Source organism: Scomber japonicus, chromosome 17, assembly GCF_027409825.1.
Source record: "Scomber japonicus isolate fScoJap1 chromosome 17, fScoJap1.pri, whole genome shotgun sequence".
NCBI lineage: Eukaryota > Metazoa > Chordata > Actinopteri > Scombriformes > Scombridae > Scomber > Scomber japonicus.
In genome coordinates this window covers 24,119,840-24,139,547 of record NC_070594.1, presented here as the reverse complement: position 1 = coordinate 24,139,547, position 19,708 = coordinate 24,119,840, and the positions used below count along the sequence as shown (strand labels likewise).

The 19,708-nt window shown below is 39.8% G+C and overlaps 1 protein-coding gene and 2 non-coding genes across 3 annotated transcripts; all 3 read right to left on the bottom strand.

Moving 5' to 3' along the window:
• Window positions 1–1,235: 1,235 nt before the first annotated feature.
• Window positions 1,236–1,308, bottom strand: trnaa-agc (transfer RNA alanine (anticodon AGC)). The gene has a single exon. It is a non-coding gene; the product is annotated as a tRNA-Ala (tRNA).
• A 236-nt stretch (window positions 1,309–1,544) lies between these two features.
• trnay-gua (transfer RNA tyrosine (anticodon GUA)) lies at window positions 1,545–1,630 on the bottom strand. Its single transcript is given in 2 exon segments — window positions 1,545–1,580; window positions 1,594–1,630. It is a non-coding gene; the product is annotated as a tRNA-Tyr (tRNA).
• A 775-nt stretch (window positions 1,631–2,405) lies between these two features.
• tmem214 (transmembrane protein 214) lies at window positions 2,406–18,609 on the bottom strand. Its single transcript, XM_053336847.1, has 17 exons — window positions 18,378–18,609; window positions 11,667–11,860; window positions 11,163–11,313; window positions 10,628–10,762; window positions 9,590–9,672; window positions 9,224–9,329; window positions 8,253–8,334; window positions 7,932–8,033; window positions 6,839–6,980; window positions 6,221–6,312; window positions 5,975–6,023; window positions 5,665–5,772; window positions 5,262–5,379; window positions 5,040–5,136; window positions 4,234–4,402; window positions 3,972–4,123; window positions 2,406–3,736 (listed from the first exon to the last, which is right to left on the bottom strand). The coding sequence occupies exons 1-17, from the start codon at window positions 18,529–18,531 to the stop codon at window positions 3,610–3,612; spliced, it is 2,061 nt and encodes a 686-aa protein (XP_053192822.1). The 5' UTR covers window positions 18,532–18,609; the 3' UTR covers window positions 2,406–3,609.
• Window positions 18,610–19,708: the final 1,099 nt, after the last annotated feature.

Sequence of the window (19,708 nt, the reverse complement as noted above, 5' to 3'; positions counted from 1 at the left end):
CACACACACACACACTCACACACAAACACACACAAGCATATATTTCTCCATAAACTCTGCACATGTGTGTTTATTGTTTATTTTCACTTAATAAACATTATCTTTACTAACATTTTAACAGCAACACAGTTCTCCTCCTCAGATTAACAGTATCTCAGAGAAATGTTCTCATCAGGTGTGTCGTCGCTTCCAAAAAGTTTCCAAAAACAGTTTTCAGTTCATTTGTTTTGACTTCATATCTTCATTTCAAGAAAAGTTTAAGTTATGTCACAAATCTACTAGAATTATGACTCAGTCACTGATACTGATATTAAAGCCAGTCTTATTGTGACATTATATAAGGAGATATATAATACCTGGTCTGCAGTACAAGTCCTGTACAAATTCTAATATTCAAATAAAAGCTCAATGAATGGCCCTCGCACATTATTTTAGTCCTTTTTATTTCGCCTAACACGCGAAAGGTGTTGAGTTAAAGTTAACATAAAATTCAGCAAAAACTCATTCATATACAGCAGCGTGTTATACTACTTGAGGAAAAACAGTGCAACAACGCCAATGAATTGTTCCATGCAAATATTTAGGCTGAACACAGGGAGTATAATCACAATGACTATGATGACTGATGATAATGATATAACCTGCTTGCATACAGCTCCACTGCAAATTCTTCTTGTCTGAACATTTTGTGCATGTGTAACACCGTTTTCTAGTTGTAAAAACATTGTGAGCATGTGTAATAAAACACTTTGTGCACGTGTAACAGTTTTCTAGTTGTAAAAACATTTTGTGCATGTGTAATAAAGTTGTGTAGTTGTAAAAACATTTTGTGCATGTGTAATAAAGTTGTGGAGTTGTAAAAACATTTTGTGCATGTGTAATAAAGTTTTGTAGTTGAAAAAATATGTTGTGCCCGTGTAAAAACACTTTGTGTATGTATAAAACTAAATCCGACGGACACACACATTTCCCACCTTCAAGTGCGATCCTGAAGTTACAAGTTTACAAAACTCAAGTTACAAGTACGACTTTTGATCTATGGTTTTTACACGGGCGCAAAAATATTTTTACAACTACAAAATTTTTTTGACCCTTATTTGATCCCATAGAGGAAGGCTGAAACTATGAACCCACCGAAGGATTGTAATCATCCTGATCATCTTGGTGTGACCTATACAGGCGGATGTAAGGGACAGTTAACAAAGGGATAGGGTTTTTGAAGAGAAAAGCTAGGATGGAGGATGCGGGCATCGATCCCGCTACCTCTCGCATGCTAAGCGAGCGCTCTACCATTTGAGCTAATCCCCCGCTGTGGACATAGGAAGTTGACGTCATTCTATGTAGGAGAGACAGAAAACAGTCTAATAGGCTGCTGACTGAAATAATGTTAAACTGATTATAAATCCTCATCATTATTTGATTGGGTTGTAAAAGATGGACCACGCTACACGATTGGTTTTCAAGTAACGCAATTTGCCAGATCTTTGAGTGACAGAAAGAAAGGACGTGTAAGGTATTATTATGGACAAATAGAAAAAGGTCCCTCCTTCGAGCCGGATTCGAACCAGCGACCTAAGGATTCCCATGTAACCACTACAGTCCTCCGCTCTACCAACTGAGCTATCGAAGGGAGATGCATCGACGTGGAGAGGATAACATTTTCATAACATGATCCATGTCAAGTCATGTATAGTTCTTTTCTATACTAGGTGAATGACGGGCAAAGTACAGATATGGGAATGATAATGGAAAAGAAACTCTCCTTGGAGCCGAATTTGAACCAGCGACCTAAAGATGTCCACGTAACGAGCCGGGAATACTACCTGTACCATTACGTACACGACAATTTTCACTACAATTTAATCTAATTTTTAGCCCTTTTAGCTCCTGAAAAACGACCTCACACACCATAGTCTCCCCTCCACCAAACTTTACACTTGGCACAATGCAGTCAGATAAGTACCGTTCTCCTGGCAACCGCCAAACCCAGAGTCGTCCATCATATCGCCAGATGGTGAAGCGCTATTCGTCACTCCAGAGAACGAGTCTCCACTGCTCTGGAGTCCAGTGGCGGCGTGCTTTACACCACTATCCGACGCCTTGCATTGCACATGGTGATGTATGACCCCAGTCTGTATGCCTCGGTGCTTGATTTTATACACCTGTGGCCATGGAAGTAATAAGAACACTTGATTTCAATCATTTGGATGGGTGAGTGAATACTTTTGCAATATAGCATATGTTGCAGGCTTATTTTTAGACTTGAAAAATAGTCAATCACTTATTTACCCAAAATATACAATGTCTAAAATGTCTTATTTTGTCCACAACCAGACATTCAGTTTATTATCATAGATGACCCAGAAAGTATTCACATTTAAAGATAAAAAACAGAACACAGTGCATGGGGTTGAATTCTTTATTATAAATCACTTACATTACAAAGTAAGACATTAGTCATTTGCCATATCCATCCAAACATCTCAGGGTTAGTGAATCAGCCGGTCAGAAGAGGGGTACTTTGTCATATTGCAGTGTACAAGAGGAAATTGGCACGGTAGGGTGGAGGGGATTAATCACCGTACAATTATCTAGACTAAGCATCCATGCAGACACACACACACACACACAGAATGTCATCAACCTTCAAGTATGAGTAACAACCGTTGTGCAGCTTGAAGCTCAGGTGTGGAGCGACTGACTGCAGCAAAAAGAGGATGGACAAAGATGATGAAGAAGAAACAGCAGCGAAGACGAGATGAGGTGATGTGCAGGACAGAGAAGGCAGCGAGTAGATTTCTTCTCCTTCTGGACCTCCTGGATTGATGTGAGACTTCCTTGAGTCCTATTCTGGTTCATGCTGTCCACTCTTAAAAGGAGTCAATCCACCAGCAGATTTGACCCCACTATTATCAAATTCATCTTTCTTGTTTTAGGCTTTACATCTTGCGCCGCCTGCTGGACAGCTTCCCAAGGCTTTATTTATGATGGCTTTTGCACATACACACACACACACCCTCACACACACACACACACACAACCATACTGCATCTTTCTGGTGAGCAGGACCAGATGTGGGAGATAAAGTGGCTCCCAGAATTTAGCGGTTCTTAGAGGTCTGTGGCTCATAGAAGTCTGGAATATCTTTTCTTTTGTTTTTTGGTCATTTCCCTGCCCTTTTCCAAGTTTTTTTTTTTAATATCTTTAAATAAAAATGGTTTATAAATCATCTACAAACCTACATCTTCTCTATAAATTACATATATTTTTTTTTTTAACCCAGCAGTAAAAGGAACAGCTGAAATCTGCAGTAGAAAACTCAGGGAGAGGGAGAGACGACCTCTGCATCCAGCAGTGACAAAAAGATCGGTAGAAAAAAAACATCCATACAACAGCGAAACTGGTTGGTAAAATTTAGCCAAAAAACAAGCGATAGAAGGGTCCTCTGTGAGTGAGAGTTTGTTGTCTGGCCCCGCAGTGTCCAATCACGGCTTAAGAGGGGGAGCCGACGCATTGAAAGGCAGCCTCGTTGGGTCGGCGTGTGTGTGTGTATATATATAACTTCACGTGTGTGTATATTTTGAGCGTGTGTGTATAAATCGGCGTTTATCATGCTCGCGTCAGCAGCTCCTGAGCCCACGTCTTGATGGCGGACGTCGTGTGTTGGAGCAGCTGCCACGTTGAGTTGGTGAAGGACACGGCGTGGCCCTGCAGGCACGATACGGACACCTCACCACTGCAGGAGAAGACAGAAGATACAGCCCAGGTTAGAAATGACTTATTGCAGATTTAAATGAAAACAAACAGAGTTGTTAGAGTCTGAACTAAGAGCAGCTGGTGCAGCAGACTCCTGACACACTTTTCAAAGCCAGATGTAAATGTGCTCTATACACCTCACATCTACAATAACAATAAAATGAATAAATGTTAAAGTCAGGTCAAAATAAAAAAAGACGTCTCAGAGTACTGACTTGCAGGACTCCTGAAGGTTGGTCCAGGCTCGTTGTAGCAGGTCAGACATGTACGCCAGCGCTGGCAGGATGTAGTTCTTGTGAAGGAGGAGGAGCAGCTCCTTCAGGTATGCCAACATCTGGAATACACTGTCTGGTGTGTTGGTGTTCACCTGAGTAAAGACATGGAGAGAAGTAACAGTCACAATGATGTAATATATGACTATGATTCATTGTGATTCAGTGATATATTGTGTATGAACATTTGAATGTATGGTCTTACCCATTCTATGACCAGTGGTGTCTTTTCTTTCACCCAGAGGATAAACTGGGTGGTGTTTTCAGAGATGAAGATGGCTGCTGACTTTGCTTTTTCCATACCTTGTTCCATTAGTGGCCCCATCACCCGCACACACTCAGAGTAATAATGAGGAGTGTTTGTCTCTATCCAACTGAAGAGAAAACACAAACATTGTAATTCAAAAACTATTTGTACACATAGGATAAGCTCCAAAATATTAATATTCCTCATATAACTGCTGTTATGGGATCAGTTACTCACTTCATTTTGTTACTTCAGTATGTAAGTATGTTCTCTATATATGCAAAGTGATACTATTGCTCTGTTTTTGATGTGTGCCAATCTCATTAATATGTATTATAAAATATATATTAAGGTACCAAATACTATCATCATAATGTAATAATGTAACTTGAAATTGAATTTGAGTGTCAAAAACATTAATTAGGGAGAATGTTTCAGGCCAGTCGACCAGACAGTGAAAAAACTATTTTGTGTACAGAAGTCTGAACAGGAAATGAGTCAGAAGCCTGCTAGATATTTTTATGTTTTGCTTAGACTGGCTCATGATCAGACAGAGTGTACAGAGGTCAACAGGAACAAACGTCTGAAAAGATCCAGAGACACCAGTTCACCAGTATCTGACACATAGTGGAAAATAATAATAATAATATGAAGAAAAAGAATTCAGCATATTTGTCTGGGGAGAGAGCTTCTAACATACAGTGTATTCATTAATGGTGTGTTATGTGTTGAGGATGACTGTTAGAAGGTGGGTGAGGTCGTACCTGAACCCCTGCTTGGAATAGACTGTTATTTTGCCCCAAGCCTGCTGAGAAACAGCTGTAACCCCTGAGTTGCGCAGATATCTGGCTGCTGTTGAATCTGAAATACAACACATATTATTAGACCTCTTAAACAACCAAAATGCATTTCACTGCTACCCCACAGTAACATCTGAAGACCATGAACGCATCTATAAATATGAAGACCGGTGAGTCGAGTCAGACCTGCGAAGGAGCCGTGAGATCTGACATCATGAGCGATGAAGCCGGCGGCGAACACCAGCATGACCATGAGCAGCTTGGACCAGGGGAACCCGTGACCCCGCATCTTCACCTGCAGGTTCTGCAAACGGGAAAGTAACACTCAGCAAAATACAAATCTACACAAATATACGGCGTATATATTCTAGAAGTGCTTTGTCATGTGTTAGGCAGATACATTAAAGTCTGAATTACAAGCCAAAATAAAGGACCATCCATATATCCACATAAAGAACTTCATTATATTGATGTTGCTATTTGTATGTATAATTGTGTCCTAACCAAACCAGGACTTTGGAAATTAATTCTGATATTCAATGAAGATTAAATTGTTACTTTATGATTATTATTAATATAATTGTTTTACCTGGCACAGGCTATTGCATTCCTGCAGGTCCTGAGAATCTGTGTTTTCTCTCATCTCCTCGTTGGTCACTTTGAAAGACTGGATAGTTTCTTCAAGGTTCTTCCTCAGCTGGAAATAGAAAATAAAAGAGTCAAACCCAGGATGCATCAAGATGAGGTAAATTCATTTAATGAGTGTCGGCACATCTCCACACTGTTCATTTTGAACCCTGAGGCCCCCTTGGCTTGATTAAAGAAGCAGGAGTGTAAACAAGCCTTCACACTCTGTTTCTACTATCTCCAGGGAAGTGAGTTCATGCTGACATTCATACCTTTGGTGGGAGGACTCTCCAGGACTTCAATAAATGGTTCAACAACAGGCTGCAGAGGAGGAGAGAGGAATTAATGTCAGCTCTAAAATCTTAACTACATCCTAAGTACTAGTAAATATAGTTTAAATTATTTGTAATTGTCACCGTTTACATGGAAAATGAATGGTTTTATCCATAAAAGCTTCATTTGATAAAAATCCATGCAAAATTGGCAAATGGTGTATGTTGTAGGTGTGTATAACTCACCTGGACTGGGGTAAGTGTTTGGTGTAGAGCTGCCTCCACACTCCCAGACTCTGTACATCCACACACAAACACTCTGTCATACTGTTGAGGAGCTGTGAGAAACACATGAGAGGAACACAGAGAGACACAGTATGATTATGTAAGGAATAACAACATTTGAAAGCTCTGCTACCAGAGAACTTGTGGGTTATTATGTAAACGAAAAGTCAATAGTGGCAGCAGTAGCAAAAAAACCACTTCCTAGCTAAAAATATGATACGTCTTGTAGCTATATTGCAAGTATTGTACTACTGTTGATGACTACAGCAGTCTGTTCACAGCTAACATGTAACTACTAATATTTGGCAGTTATCTACAGAGTAATATGGAACAAATACATCAACGAAGAAAGTGGACTTAGAAACTTATAATACACAGCTGGTGACTGTTATTCTACTTTCCCTTCAAGATTAGCTGTTGCCAATATGCTATAATGACCGTTTATGACCCCGATTGCAATAATGAGGCTGTAGCAATGCAAGTCATAGGTCACTTATCAGTCTAACTGCACTGAGCTTAAGTACACTCAGTCTTCTATAGCAGCAGTACTTTAGCACACATGTGTCATGTGGGTCTCACCTCTCTCTTCATGTCATCGGGACAGTGTGGCGTGGCTCTGGACAGAAAGGATGGCAGGTATGTGTGTAATGTGCTCTCAGGTTTGGCTCCAAATGCGAGGGCTTTTAGGCGAGGGTACAGGCGCCTCAGCTGCTCCTGCAGACTGCACACAAAACATAAATAGGTAGGGAGATAAAAATCACTCACAAACACACAAAGCTGAGGTCCATGTGTTCAAATATACACAACAAGTCAAGTCAACAGATTTTACTTTGAAAGGGGAATAACACAAATGGGGCTTTCCCAATAATTGTCATTTTTGACAGATTATAAAAATCTGTAGAAAATGTGGCTTAACCGCAAATTCAGATGAAACCTGATCTCTCTGCTCTTCTCTTCCCAGAGTCACATCCTGTGGTTGTTTGATTTGGTATAGTTAGGGCTGAACACCCAGTCAAATTCTTATCCAGCCATTCTCTACACCCACTTACTGCCGCGCTATGCAGCCATGGATTTGCACTGGGATTACTTGGTTCACCTCATACTGATGGATCAGATCAAACAACCATTTATCTGTTTTTTTAGGGGGAGAGTTCTTGAAAAATTGATGAATAGGCATTTTCTGTTTGCAGCTGCTTTTTATTAAATCAAAATGTTAGGGTTCATATCTCACACTGCACTATAACTTTTTATTCTCCTGTTTTATCTGTGTTGCTCTATTTTAGTTTAACTTTATTTCCAATTTAACACTTTTAGTCATATTTAAATGTCCTTATTGTTGAAATGTACTATACAAATAAATGTGCCTTTTTTAGTGTTTCTAAAGCAATAAAATATATACGAAATACATAAAAATCTATTTCAAATCAACATCCTTTTAGTCATTTTAAATGTGTAGGTGCAATTTGGTTGATGCAACTTTATTATGTGTCGAAAATGAGTATAACATTACTGATGGACATGATCAGGATGTTTTTATGTATCATGACTCATTGGCTTCTGTTCTGTGCACCTATGTGTAATTATTGTGCATGGATTGTGTGTCTCTCTCATCATTTCTACTGTGTATTAACTCACAGCCTTAGCTGCTGCTGTGAAGTTAGCTAACATTTACCTTGGTGACAGGGCATTCTTGGGCATGAAGGCAAAATCCAGTAAAGGAAAGAACTCTTTAGGACCCATGATGCCAAATCCCTTTGTCAAGTTGGCATGAAGTCTGGAGAAAGAAAGCAAACACAAAAATATAGTGGTAAAGCATCTTTAGAAAAAAAAAGTGACGTTAAAGTGAAAAGTGTGCATAAAATAATAATAAAATTAAAAAAAGCACGGCTGCAAAACATCCTGCTATCAACATACTATATATTTAAAATGAATTTAAGTGCCATCTACTACTACTACTACAGTGAAAAAGGGAAATATTATGAGTCACACTTACAGTAGAAGTCTCTCCAGATAGGCAATGGCATATGATGATAAGGACTTCACTCCCAGCACAGGAAGCATGATTCCCAGCCACACTGAAAAACACACACAGTCCATAAATCACCCCCTAAAACTTGACTCTAGTTACAGAACAAAACAGCCTATTGAGCTTTGGTGACTGTGGCTTTTGTCCTTTGATAAAACGAAAAACACACAGCTCGCTAACCAGATGAAAACTGCGGCGGCATGAGGGAGGAAGAAGGTTACCCGACAGGCATTCTTCAGTACGCTATCAAAGGAAAACTGTGTGACCGGAGTCATGTTAAATGTGTTCCACGTGTCATTTTGTTGCCGTTTTAGATATCTTTTCCCCTTCCACATCCCTGCTGTGTATCTTTAGCTGCACAGTAAATACTCTGATATCAGTAGAACATTTGCCAAGTCAAATCATATCAGTCTGCGGCTCAGGTTGGAAAGTCTTGATTGCTTTTTGAAATTCCTGATGATGAGATTAGAGTGTTCTTGAGCGGGGTCGTGTTCATGGTACCAGACAGAAAATTGGACTACAGAATGTTTTGTATTTGTAGCTTTCTGCTGCCTCAGAATGAGACAAATTGTGTCTCTTTCCCTTTAGGGGAGTCAAATGATACTCTTTTTTTTTTTTTTTTTCCCACCCGCAGATGAAGGTTGTTATATAATCTTCCAGGAAAATTCATCCTCTCATTCCCACATACTGACACCCACCTCACACACATACTGGTGGCAGCATCTGAGGTTTTAGAAGTTATCATTGCAGATGTATGTCATAACATGTTACAGCTCTAATGTGCAATGTTGCTTCATTAACCCTTGATCCAATATTTATTTCGGCACACATTATTGGGAAAGTGGAAGAAAGGGGAGAGAGACGCAACAGCAGCAGTACAGCACAGATGAGGATGAAATACTGTGTGAATGTGTGTAAAATGTATTTCAGACAATCACCTCTTAGTCCCTGGCTCAGGTCATAAAATCCAGCTTGACCCAGAGCCCACATGATGGTCAGACACTTCACTGGACGACTCTGAGCCGACCTCAACATCTCCAAATACTAGAGAGGAGAAGCAACAGAGGAAGGTATTACAACAGGGTAGAGAGATATTGCAACAGAAAAATCTCTGCACGGAAGTGAAACTGAGAGTTTACACGTAGACTGGTTGGTCGATTGCTCAGTTTGCAGCTCAAAGTGACTGAGCGTTTTTAGAAAAAGAAAGCAATTGTGTAAATTTGGTTTTTGTGATTTAATCTTTAAAAAGAACATTCATAGCAGACAGGGGCAGGACACACACACACACACACACACACACACACCTCTGGCAGGTTTTGGGTGGCTATTCTTGGCTTGTCTTGTAAGATTGCTTGAATGCACACTCTGTAGCCGTGCAGTGGCTCCCCTGGAAACAAAAAAGAAAAATTAATCATCTGTCAAGCATGAATTAGTTCCACCATCTAAAATATGAGTGTTTCCCACTTTTCTTTGTCTTATACAACAGTAAATTGAATATTTGGGGGTTTTGAATGGCTAGAAAAATAAAACAACATTTCAAGACATAAACTTGGAAACTCTGATAACAATTTTATGACATTTTATCAAGCGAGACTAATCAAGAACATAACCGGCAGATTAAACAATTACCAAACTGTTTTTTCAGCCCTAATTTGGTGTTTTTGAAGGTTTGGTTTTTGTTTGTTCTTGGCACTGCTGTATATTCTGAACATGGGCATATTAAACTGATGCTGATAGTTTCAATGCTCTACACAAAACAGAGGCACCTCATTTTCACAGTTAAAAGTGCAGTGTGTAGAATTTAGCAGCATCTAGTGGAACAGACATGGAATATAATATTCACAAGTATGTTTTAAATACCGTTTAATCAGCTGAAATAATAATATTTGTTGTGTTTTCGAATGTGCTCTTTATGTCTACATAGGGAGCGGGTCCTCTTCCATGGAGCCTGCCATGTTTCTACAGTAGCCCAGAATGGACAAACCAAACACTGGCTGCAGAGAGGGACTTCTGTGTTTTTTGCTAGTTTTGGGGCCAGCTTTGGTTCTTTTTCTTACTTGGAAGGGGAAGGCCTCACCACTAGATGCCACTAAATCCTACATACTGGTCCTTTAAAAAGGTAACATGTTCATACATGTTCTACCACATGTCTCTCCATGATCAATGACAAACTTGAATGATAACAAACAGAAGTGAAGCAGTAAGCCAAAGTTCAAAATCTGCTCACATCGTTTTACTGAAAACTCATCACTCCACATTTCAAACAATGATAAAGATAAGTATGGTGACAGCGGAGGCAGCAAGTAATGAAAGATGAATGATTTCCAAGCTCTTGCCCATACCTGACTGTCTGTCCAGCTCCCTGAGCATAGTGTAAATACAGTGGTCGAAGAAATCTGGCAGAATGTCACTGCAACGTCCAATGAGGCCTTTGATGACGCCTTTCAGCTCCTTTCCTGTAAGGCAGTATGGGTAATCTGGGGACAAAAGACAGAAAGAGATGGATATGAAATTAATAAGAATGATTTTGGTGTCAGTGTCTTACACAAACTTGTAATATCTGCCTGTTGAGTCATGCAATATATTCAGAGTTTTGTAATCATTTCTGCTTTTATAACCTGCATCGTAAAATGTTAAATACAAACAGGATTTGTGGTCATTGGGCGTGATGCAGTGCCACTGATTGTTTTCCCTGAACATTATTAGCATCATATTATCAGTCATCAAAAATGTAATCATGTCTTCTGACATTAGGTGAGACACCAATGAGGTTCCTTCACTACAATGCGATGCAGGAAACCATGAGAAAAGAAGAAAGGAGTAAAAAGCTACATTGAATGTCCAATATTTTTCTCTCTCTGTCTTTGTTTGACGGACCGTGAGCATAGCTGCTGAGAGTGGGCTCCGTTTCTGGCGTGGTCAGATGGAGGTTGAGGTATCCCGCCAGATCTTTGACCCACACTGATGGGTTTTCTGGGAACAAGGTTTGACTGCGAGCCAACTGCTGCTTCAGGTCCCCGACATCCAGCTAAAGACAGAATAGGACATGACAGGACAGGACAGAGGAAACATTAAAACCCTGCTCAAACAACAGCATCTGTTATATAAAGATGACACTGTGATCCAGCATGTGATATTTTGCTGTAAAGACGGCACAGTGCATCATTGTTTCTGTGTGATTGTATTAAGATATTTACAACCTTGAACAGTTTTACAAAGCCTGTTCACAAAGGTCAAACACCAGTGCTTTAAAAAAGATACGTGGCCTTCTCATTTAAACTTTTAGAAACAGATAAGGTGATTAAGCACACAAAGTATGCTTTAAAACTTCATAAAATGTCAAGAGACAAACAAAAAATCGTGAGAATGTTTATTACTCACAGTTTTGAAGGCTTCCTCGAGGGTCTTGTGAGGGGCCGGGGATGGTGTATTGCTGGAGTGTGACTTCTTGGATGGTTTACTCGACGAGGGCTTCTTGTTCTGAGGCTCGGCCGGTGGCGGGACCTGCTCCTTGTTCTGTTTCTTGCCCATCTTCTCGAAGCCGTCGTAGAGGGTTTCTGACATCTTCAGGGGGGCTGAAAGACACGAGGCGGTGGTGGTTAGACACACCCTTCTTCTTTTTATATATTTTTTTTTTTACAGATATCAAACACGGTGTCTTTTTGAGCTACTTTATTCTTCTAACTCTTTCTCATCTATCCTCCCACTGCGCCCTGAAAATCAAGTTAATCCATGAGACCGTGGCATTCCCCGCCCCTTCACAGTGCTTTTCTTATCCCTCCCTCCATGCCTTGCATAATGTGCTTGTGTTAGACAATATTCATGCAACAACACAAGTTACAATCCACAAGGGACCAGAGTTAAGCACATTCCTAGTATTCCCCTGTGTCTTACTTGCTAAGACCCTTTTATAAACAATTATTATTATTATTATATTCAATTTCAAAACTATAAAATAAGTTCTTCTTTTGTTGCTGATAAAGTTTTTGTCAATCAATTTCAAAATGTTTTTTTTTCTTTTATACAACACTAACAGGATTAATCCATGTTTTGAACCCCTTCTATTAAAATCTGCTCAACAGGGCTCTAAATCATGTAGTCTACACATTTACAATATTTAACTATGAGTCCTGGCGACTGCACGCAGGAATTCCTGTCAGACCCTCCCACAGTCTTGAGCTGGTGCTGACAGAGGTCAGCAGTTGTTCGCTGATCATTCAGCCGTACTTGTTGCTGAGAAACCTAAATCTATATTGAGGGTTCTGTATGCGTGTGTCGGCACAACGCATAGCTGTGACGCAAAGACGGGACTTCATCACAGCGTCTCCTATTTCCTCAGCTGAAATGACACCATAACTTCCCCATTTCAAATGTTGGATCATTCTACACTTTTGCTGAGCTGATATAAGGCCTGATATAAGTCACTTAAAGCAGGCTCGACTCAGGGGTAACATTTTGGAGATTTTTTTTTTTAGTAGTCATCTCTATAAATGTGTCAGGTAAAAATGAGGTCTGATGAAGCTCAGGCAGTTAAGAATAAACAGCTTCATAATCAGAGCTGAAGATTGATTAAAGCACTGACAGCTGAGAATGAGACAATCTGATCAGGTTTGTGTCCATTGATACAAAACAAACACCCGTAAGAGTGAAGAAGTCTGTCACTTCCAGTGGCAGCTCCTGACATGAGAAGGCATCTGCTTCAGTGACGAACAGTAAGAAGGTGACAGAGGGTGACAGAGGGTGACACCCAGTGAAGCCACAAGACAAGACTGGGCTGGACTGGTGACTAAAAATGAGACTGAAACTGAGTGAGAGTCTACAGACATGTCAGCAGCTCTGTGAGGCTGCACTTAAGCTAACAATGATAATACTAACAGATTGATCAGCCATTATAATATTTTTAATTTAATGTAGCACGCTAACATTGCTAACTGGTAATAAACACAACAACAACAACAGTTGAGGCTAGCAGGATCAGCTGTGCCGGTATGTTGTCATAAACCAAATTATTGGCCAATTTTGAATATATGACGGAGCTAAATGAAACATGAAGAGATCACTACAGTCAATACACTTCATCCTGAAAGCAACATGAATGTTTGGACCATATTTCACAACAATCCATCCAAGTACAAAAAGCCTTGGAAATGTCAAACACCACAAGATAAAGAGAGGAGTGTTCACTAAAGATAAAACATGTTAGACTTAACCTGACTTATACTTATCATCTGAATGGATTACAGCAGTATATAGGATGCCTTTTACATTGTTACTTCTGATCTGATTGAGTTCAAATGATTCATCTGTTTGGGCTCTTACTCTGAAAAGCTTCACTTCTCTGCTATTTATAATGTAAACTCGGTGTATGTGTTACATTAGATGAATGTTAAATTACTTCCGTGCCCTTGTGGAGGTTGACATTCATCCTTACTCCAAGCTGTCTCCTTGGAAACATTAAAAGGCTTTAACACAAACTAAAGTCTTACTGTTGAATTCACAGAGTAATAAACCAGCACAGTCTTGGCATCACTACACAGCCTGTGTCTAATTTTAGGACATCTTACACAAACAGTGTCCAGCCCACCTGTTTTGTAAGGGTTTATAATAAGCCCTGCTGATTAACACCTGATGAAATTAAATAGTCATGATGATGATGATGCTGCTCAAACCTTTATTGGATCAGCTGGAGGGAAACCTTGCATGATGGTCCCTGAGGAGACTGGCATCAATGTGACATAAACTGTACATCACGACATAATAAACCTGTTTGAGAATTTAAACGGGGTGTGTGTTGTCTTAAAGCTGATTTAAGGCTGATGTATGCTTCTACGTTGGTAATTTGAGGGCCCAACATAGCCATTTAACAGGGTGGACCAGAGAGGATTCTCACACCAGCTGAAGAATAGCAGGCAGGATTATTCACATGTAGACAAAAAGACACTGAGCAACATACAGAGCCTCTTTTCTCTTATTAAAGCTGTTGGATTTGCAGCTTGTGTCTGGCAGTGAACACTAAAACATGCATGGACTGGCTAATAAATCACTATTCTGGTATTCACTGAATGGAGGACAGAAAAACTATTCATTGATACAGATACAAAGTATTTACAGCTCACAGGCATTATTTCACACTTTTTATTAAGTGACAAATCAAATTAGTGGAAGACCTTTTTGTTTTTTAGATTTTTTTATATCAGCTGGTAAAAGTAGTTAATAATAATAATAATAATAATAATAATACATTTTAATTAGCTCTGTCACGATAACTACTTTTGTTCAATGATATATTGTCTCAGAAATAATTGCGATAAATGATATTATTGTCATCTGAAGATCATCTTATACCACTGATATAATGATAATAGCATAGTAATGGAAGGGGGCGGGGGGTATGATTGGAGAGTGGGGGCTACACGTCCATTAAAACACAGACTGTCATTATGGGCTGGGACAGAGTTATTTACCTTTAATTCCATATAAGATCAAAAAAATGACTGTATAGCATTGATGATGTTCATAATTATGTTTTTGTACCATAAACTGATAACATAATTATTGTGACAGGCCTGCTTTTAACCCCTTCTAGGGTTAGGGTACACTTCTCACTCTCATTTGTCTGATTGAGAGGGATTTGTTGTTGTTGAGTCTCACCTGTTAAACACTGCTCCTAGCAAAATATTACATTTCTATGGAGATATTTCTGAAGTGTTATTTTCTTTCTGATGTTTCCCCTCACTCAGACTCCGCCCACAGATATCTGGGAACCTGCTCTAACAGATCTGGAAAGCCTACAGCTCAACTCGAGGCCGGAGGATTATTTTAAAATGTTCCAAAACCCACAAACTCAACAGTATCGGTCTCATGATCCGAGGGTTGGAGGCCTTCAAGGAACGGACAGAGATTTAACAACGAGGGCCTGTTGATAGTGTGACAATATTGATCATTTCTACATGTTCAGTATTAAGCATTCAGATGCAAATAGATAAATATGTTGTTGGTTATAGAGTTTATTTTTCTGATGACTATTCCCTTTAGATAAAAGCTTTGACACTGCCTCTCCACTAACACGGTCATGGTCACTGTGCTCTGCTCTTCTACAGGCCAGAGAGACTTTGATCACACTGGTGCATAAACAAATAAGCAACGGCTGAGTGTGATGTAATCTTTTCTGTCATGCTTACATCATTTACATGGATATACCTGTAGAGAGGGGGAGGGTGGAGGGTATATATATGTGTGTTAGCTGGTTTACTGAATATGACTCACGCTGATTATAAAAGCAAACAGTCTGTAATTCTGTCCTACAGGTCTGGCCGCCAGTGAAGGAATGATATAATAACATTCAGAGTTTAAAGGTCTGCTGTGGTGTTTGACCTGTTTCTACAACATGGACAGTTTTTCTATACTTACTGCAGGTGAACTTTAAGGTTTAACTAAATAAATTCAGGAATTTAGAGCATGCAAGCACAGCTGATATAATCAAGATATAGCAACTAGATTTTGATACAGGGCTTCATGATCAGGTAATAAATCAGGTCCACCCTTGAGTCGCTTATCATGTCAGCTGTGTTTAACTGGTCTGTTTACAGTCAAATGGTAAATAAAATCAGTTCAAACCAGTAAACACACTATCAACCTGGAGTTTAATGACAGGAAGATGCCCACTTTGCTCAGTTGGTGATCCAGCATGGATGTTTTCTGCCTTTAAAGCATGAAAAATGACTGAGACTACAGCTGTAACGAGTTGATTGCCAAAAATTTAATCTGACATTTTTTTGATAATTGATTCATCGTTTTGAGTGAGTTTTTTGTCCATGCCAAAATTCTCTGACTCCAGCTTTTCAAATGTGAATATACTGATCGAACAAAGACAATTGTTGCCGATTACTTGTCTGTAAACTGACAAATCAATCATTTGAGCTCTAGTGCAGTTTAACTAAGATCTACAAATGAAAACTGAATTATGGATGGAAGGTAAAACATGATGCATCTACACAAATACTGAAACAGTCTAGAAAGTAATCTGGGGTGTGAAGAATTGTTCTGGCATGAGTCTAGGTTAAAGGTTAAGTCAGTGATTCTGGAGACAGATTGTTTAATACACTTTTTGTAAAATTACAGTGAAGGTCTCCTCACAGTCTGCTAGCTGTCTGCTCTGTGCGTGCTGAAAAGAAAAAAACCCTAACGTTCACACACAGCTCAGAATCTCAGAGATGAAATGCAAACAAAGTGGGTCAGACGCGGCCACATGATATTATTTCAGCCAATCAGCAGCAATGGTCATTCATGCTGATGCACAAACAGGGGAAGTCATCAGAGCAGATGTCTGTGTGAGGATATGACAGTCTCCTGTCTGCAGCCATTGAATAGTGGAACAGAGACGCCATGGTCAATTCACATAGACAATGTTTTCTCACGTGATAGATAATGCTTCCATTTTATTAAATGTATTAATTCACACTGAATCTCCTGCATGTTTTAAGCAACGCATCTGTTTCTGTCACATTTAGTGAAGCGTAATCTGAGCAGGCAGCTGTTTAAATCACAAAAATATCCTGCTGTATATATATATGTATATGTGTGTGTGTGTGTGTTAACTTCACATCATCTATCATATCAATTAATCTATAAATAAGAACTCTGGTGATTTCTTCCTGTGGAGAAGTCATGCAGACTATTTTGGTTCAGTCAGTCTGGTGAAGACAGTTCGTCCTCTCAGCTCTGCAGGAGCTGCAGCTTATAGACGACTGCTTCTGTGGACAGAGACACTGAACGCAGGTCGACTGAGAAGTGAGGAGGCTTCAGAAAGACGGACAGTGTGGATGGACTGTTGTGCTAGAAATTACGAAATTATATTCACGCTCATGATAAAGCATGAGGGGGACGGGAGTGACTTTACAGCTGATGTGTCACTCTGAATTCTGCTAAAATTCCTCTTTTGGACTTTACCTTGGATTTGCACATCTGTATTTGTTTGGGTGTTTAGTTCAAATATCAAACAACCTTTCTCCAGAATGACTGACTCTACCTTTAATTCGTCATGAGGAGTCATAATCAACGGTAATATCTTCTGCAGATCTTAAGGAGAGCTGTCTGAAACAAACAACCCCCGTTACATCTGGGTTATCTCAGCTGGCACTTGACGAGTTTGAGCTACAAAGTGGGGAGGTGAAACTTGAAAGACGTGGCATTTACCAGACATAGACTGAAACACTCTGGCATTTTTTGCAAGTTGAGTCATTTAACGACAGAAAGCCCCTGATATCTCTGCGGCTTCAATTTTGACCTTTCTTTAAAACAATGAGTGCCCCAACTTTAACTAAATCATTGGAGTACACCTTAATGTATTATGCTAGATGCAGAGAAGTTTAAAGGGAAAAATCTGTTAACAACTCATAGACATCTGAAATTTGACCCTGACTACACAGTGCTTTTTATAATAGGCAAAAAGGTTTAAAAAAAAAAGGTTGGTCATATTATCCATTGTGTCAAATCTTCATTTTAAAAGTAACTAAAGCTGTCAAATAAATGTTATACAGTTATACTTCACTCTAGTACATGAGTAAATGTACTTAGTTAAATCGTCAGCCAGACTGTTTCTCTACAATGAAACACCACCTTGAAGATGTCAGTATTAGTGTGACAGCAGCACAAAGACTGAAGCTTTCAGACGCTTCTCAGCTGCAGCTCAAGAGATGACGTTGCCATTGTTGACACACGGCTGATAGCCAGCTAACTACACGTAGCTAGCCGAATATCAACTCCTTGTAGCTGCATTGGCAGGAAAACACAACTCAGAAGGGCTAAGGCTGCTGATATTGTGAAATCAATGTGGCAGCGGGGAGCTAAAGCGCTGCCACTCGGGCTGACATCAAATTAACGCAGGAAGTATTGCATGATGCTAAAGCTAATTAGCTCGTCAACAGTTGAGCCGTTATCGCAAGCAGCGCATGAAATTTAAAAAAAAGAAGGAGCCAGTTAGAGGTATGAATAAAGCCACAGGACTGACTCCATCCTCGGTGTTTCGTGTGAGCTCTGGTGGTGAGGCGAAGGGACCCACGGAGCAGCTAACAGCGGGCCGTGTTCACTTACCTCTGGCCGGCAGGTTGGACTCGCCCAGGGCTTTCCTTCCACCGCCGCCGCCGGGCTTCTTGTCATTCGGGTTTTTACCTCCTCCCGAGCTGCTATTTTTCTTTCCTTTCTTCACTACCTCCCATTTGCCCACTGAGCCATTATTTGAAGCCATGTCTGTTCTGGACGGGGTGTTTTTCTAAAGCTCCTTCCTCCCTGCTGAATGACACAGGACGACGGTTTGAAAGGCTCTGATCATTTAACCGTCAGCGTGCCACGTTTCTTTGTCGGCATGACGTCAGAGTGATGCGTTCGGCCCCGGCCCGTTACTTTCAGATTTGTGAGGAAGTGAACAAGTTCATACACGTATTTGTTTGCGTTCAACATATGGCAATGCTTCACCCCAAGTAACCTTACTCATTTTACAATTAATGTAAGTTTTCTTACTCTTTATGTCTAAATTTTGTTTGACATAATTAGCTGATATGTGAAATAGTATTTGTGGAAAATTGTAAATCTTTCAATAATACAGCAAAAACAGTTAGGCTATAGTCCTATATAATTCACATAACTCAACTGCTCATTCATAATTCATATCATTAAGATGTATCTGGCAGTTTGAACCAAATTGGCAGTAGACCAAATAACCCCTTTACAGGAATATAAATTATGTAACTGATGACAGTCCTGATGTGAGCAGCATGCCCTGCCAGATATGAGGTGGGTAAATATGTCCATCATAACTGTCAATTTGTAATCATTTCAAGTCTGGACAGAGTTCAACTTAGGAGTTTGGTCTAGATTTTTTAACAATGCCCAAGAAGAGAAGCTGTGGTACTAGTGTCTAACATTAATGGGGATCTAAATATATAGGTAAAACTTGTAGTGATATAATCAGCCCAGATACATGACTTTGTATGTACACTAGTATGATCTGCTATTAATTGTCTCGTTTGCATCTTTAACAACAATACATTTAACATCTTCAGCAATCTTTACTCAAATTATAGTCAAGAAATGTAGTCCGGTTAGTTTTAGGCAAAAGTTCACCTCTCCCTCTGATATGTATATTCTTAATGTATAGTGGGAACTGAGATATCATCAGGATACAAAACAGTAAAAGGAAATACACTGTGAGTTGTCTCCTCCCTGTGAGCTCAGTGTTGTGGGCTTCATCACTGACAAATGGTTTAGTTAAACCAGCTGACCTGCTGCAATTTTCTGTCTGGCCACCGACTGTGGAACAGACGGCCAGTGTTGGCTGCAGTGTCTCTCAGAAGTGGTACTTATTGTCGCTCAAATGAGTCGCTTAGTGTTTGGCACAACTCTCCTGGATCTCTGTCCAGACCTGC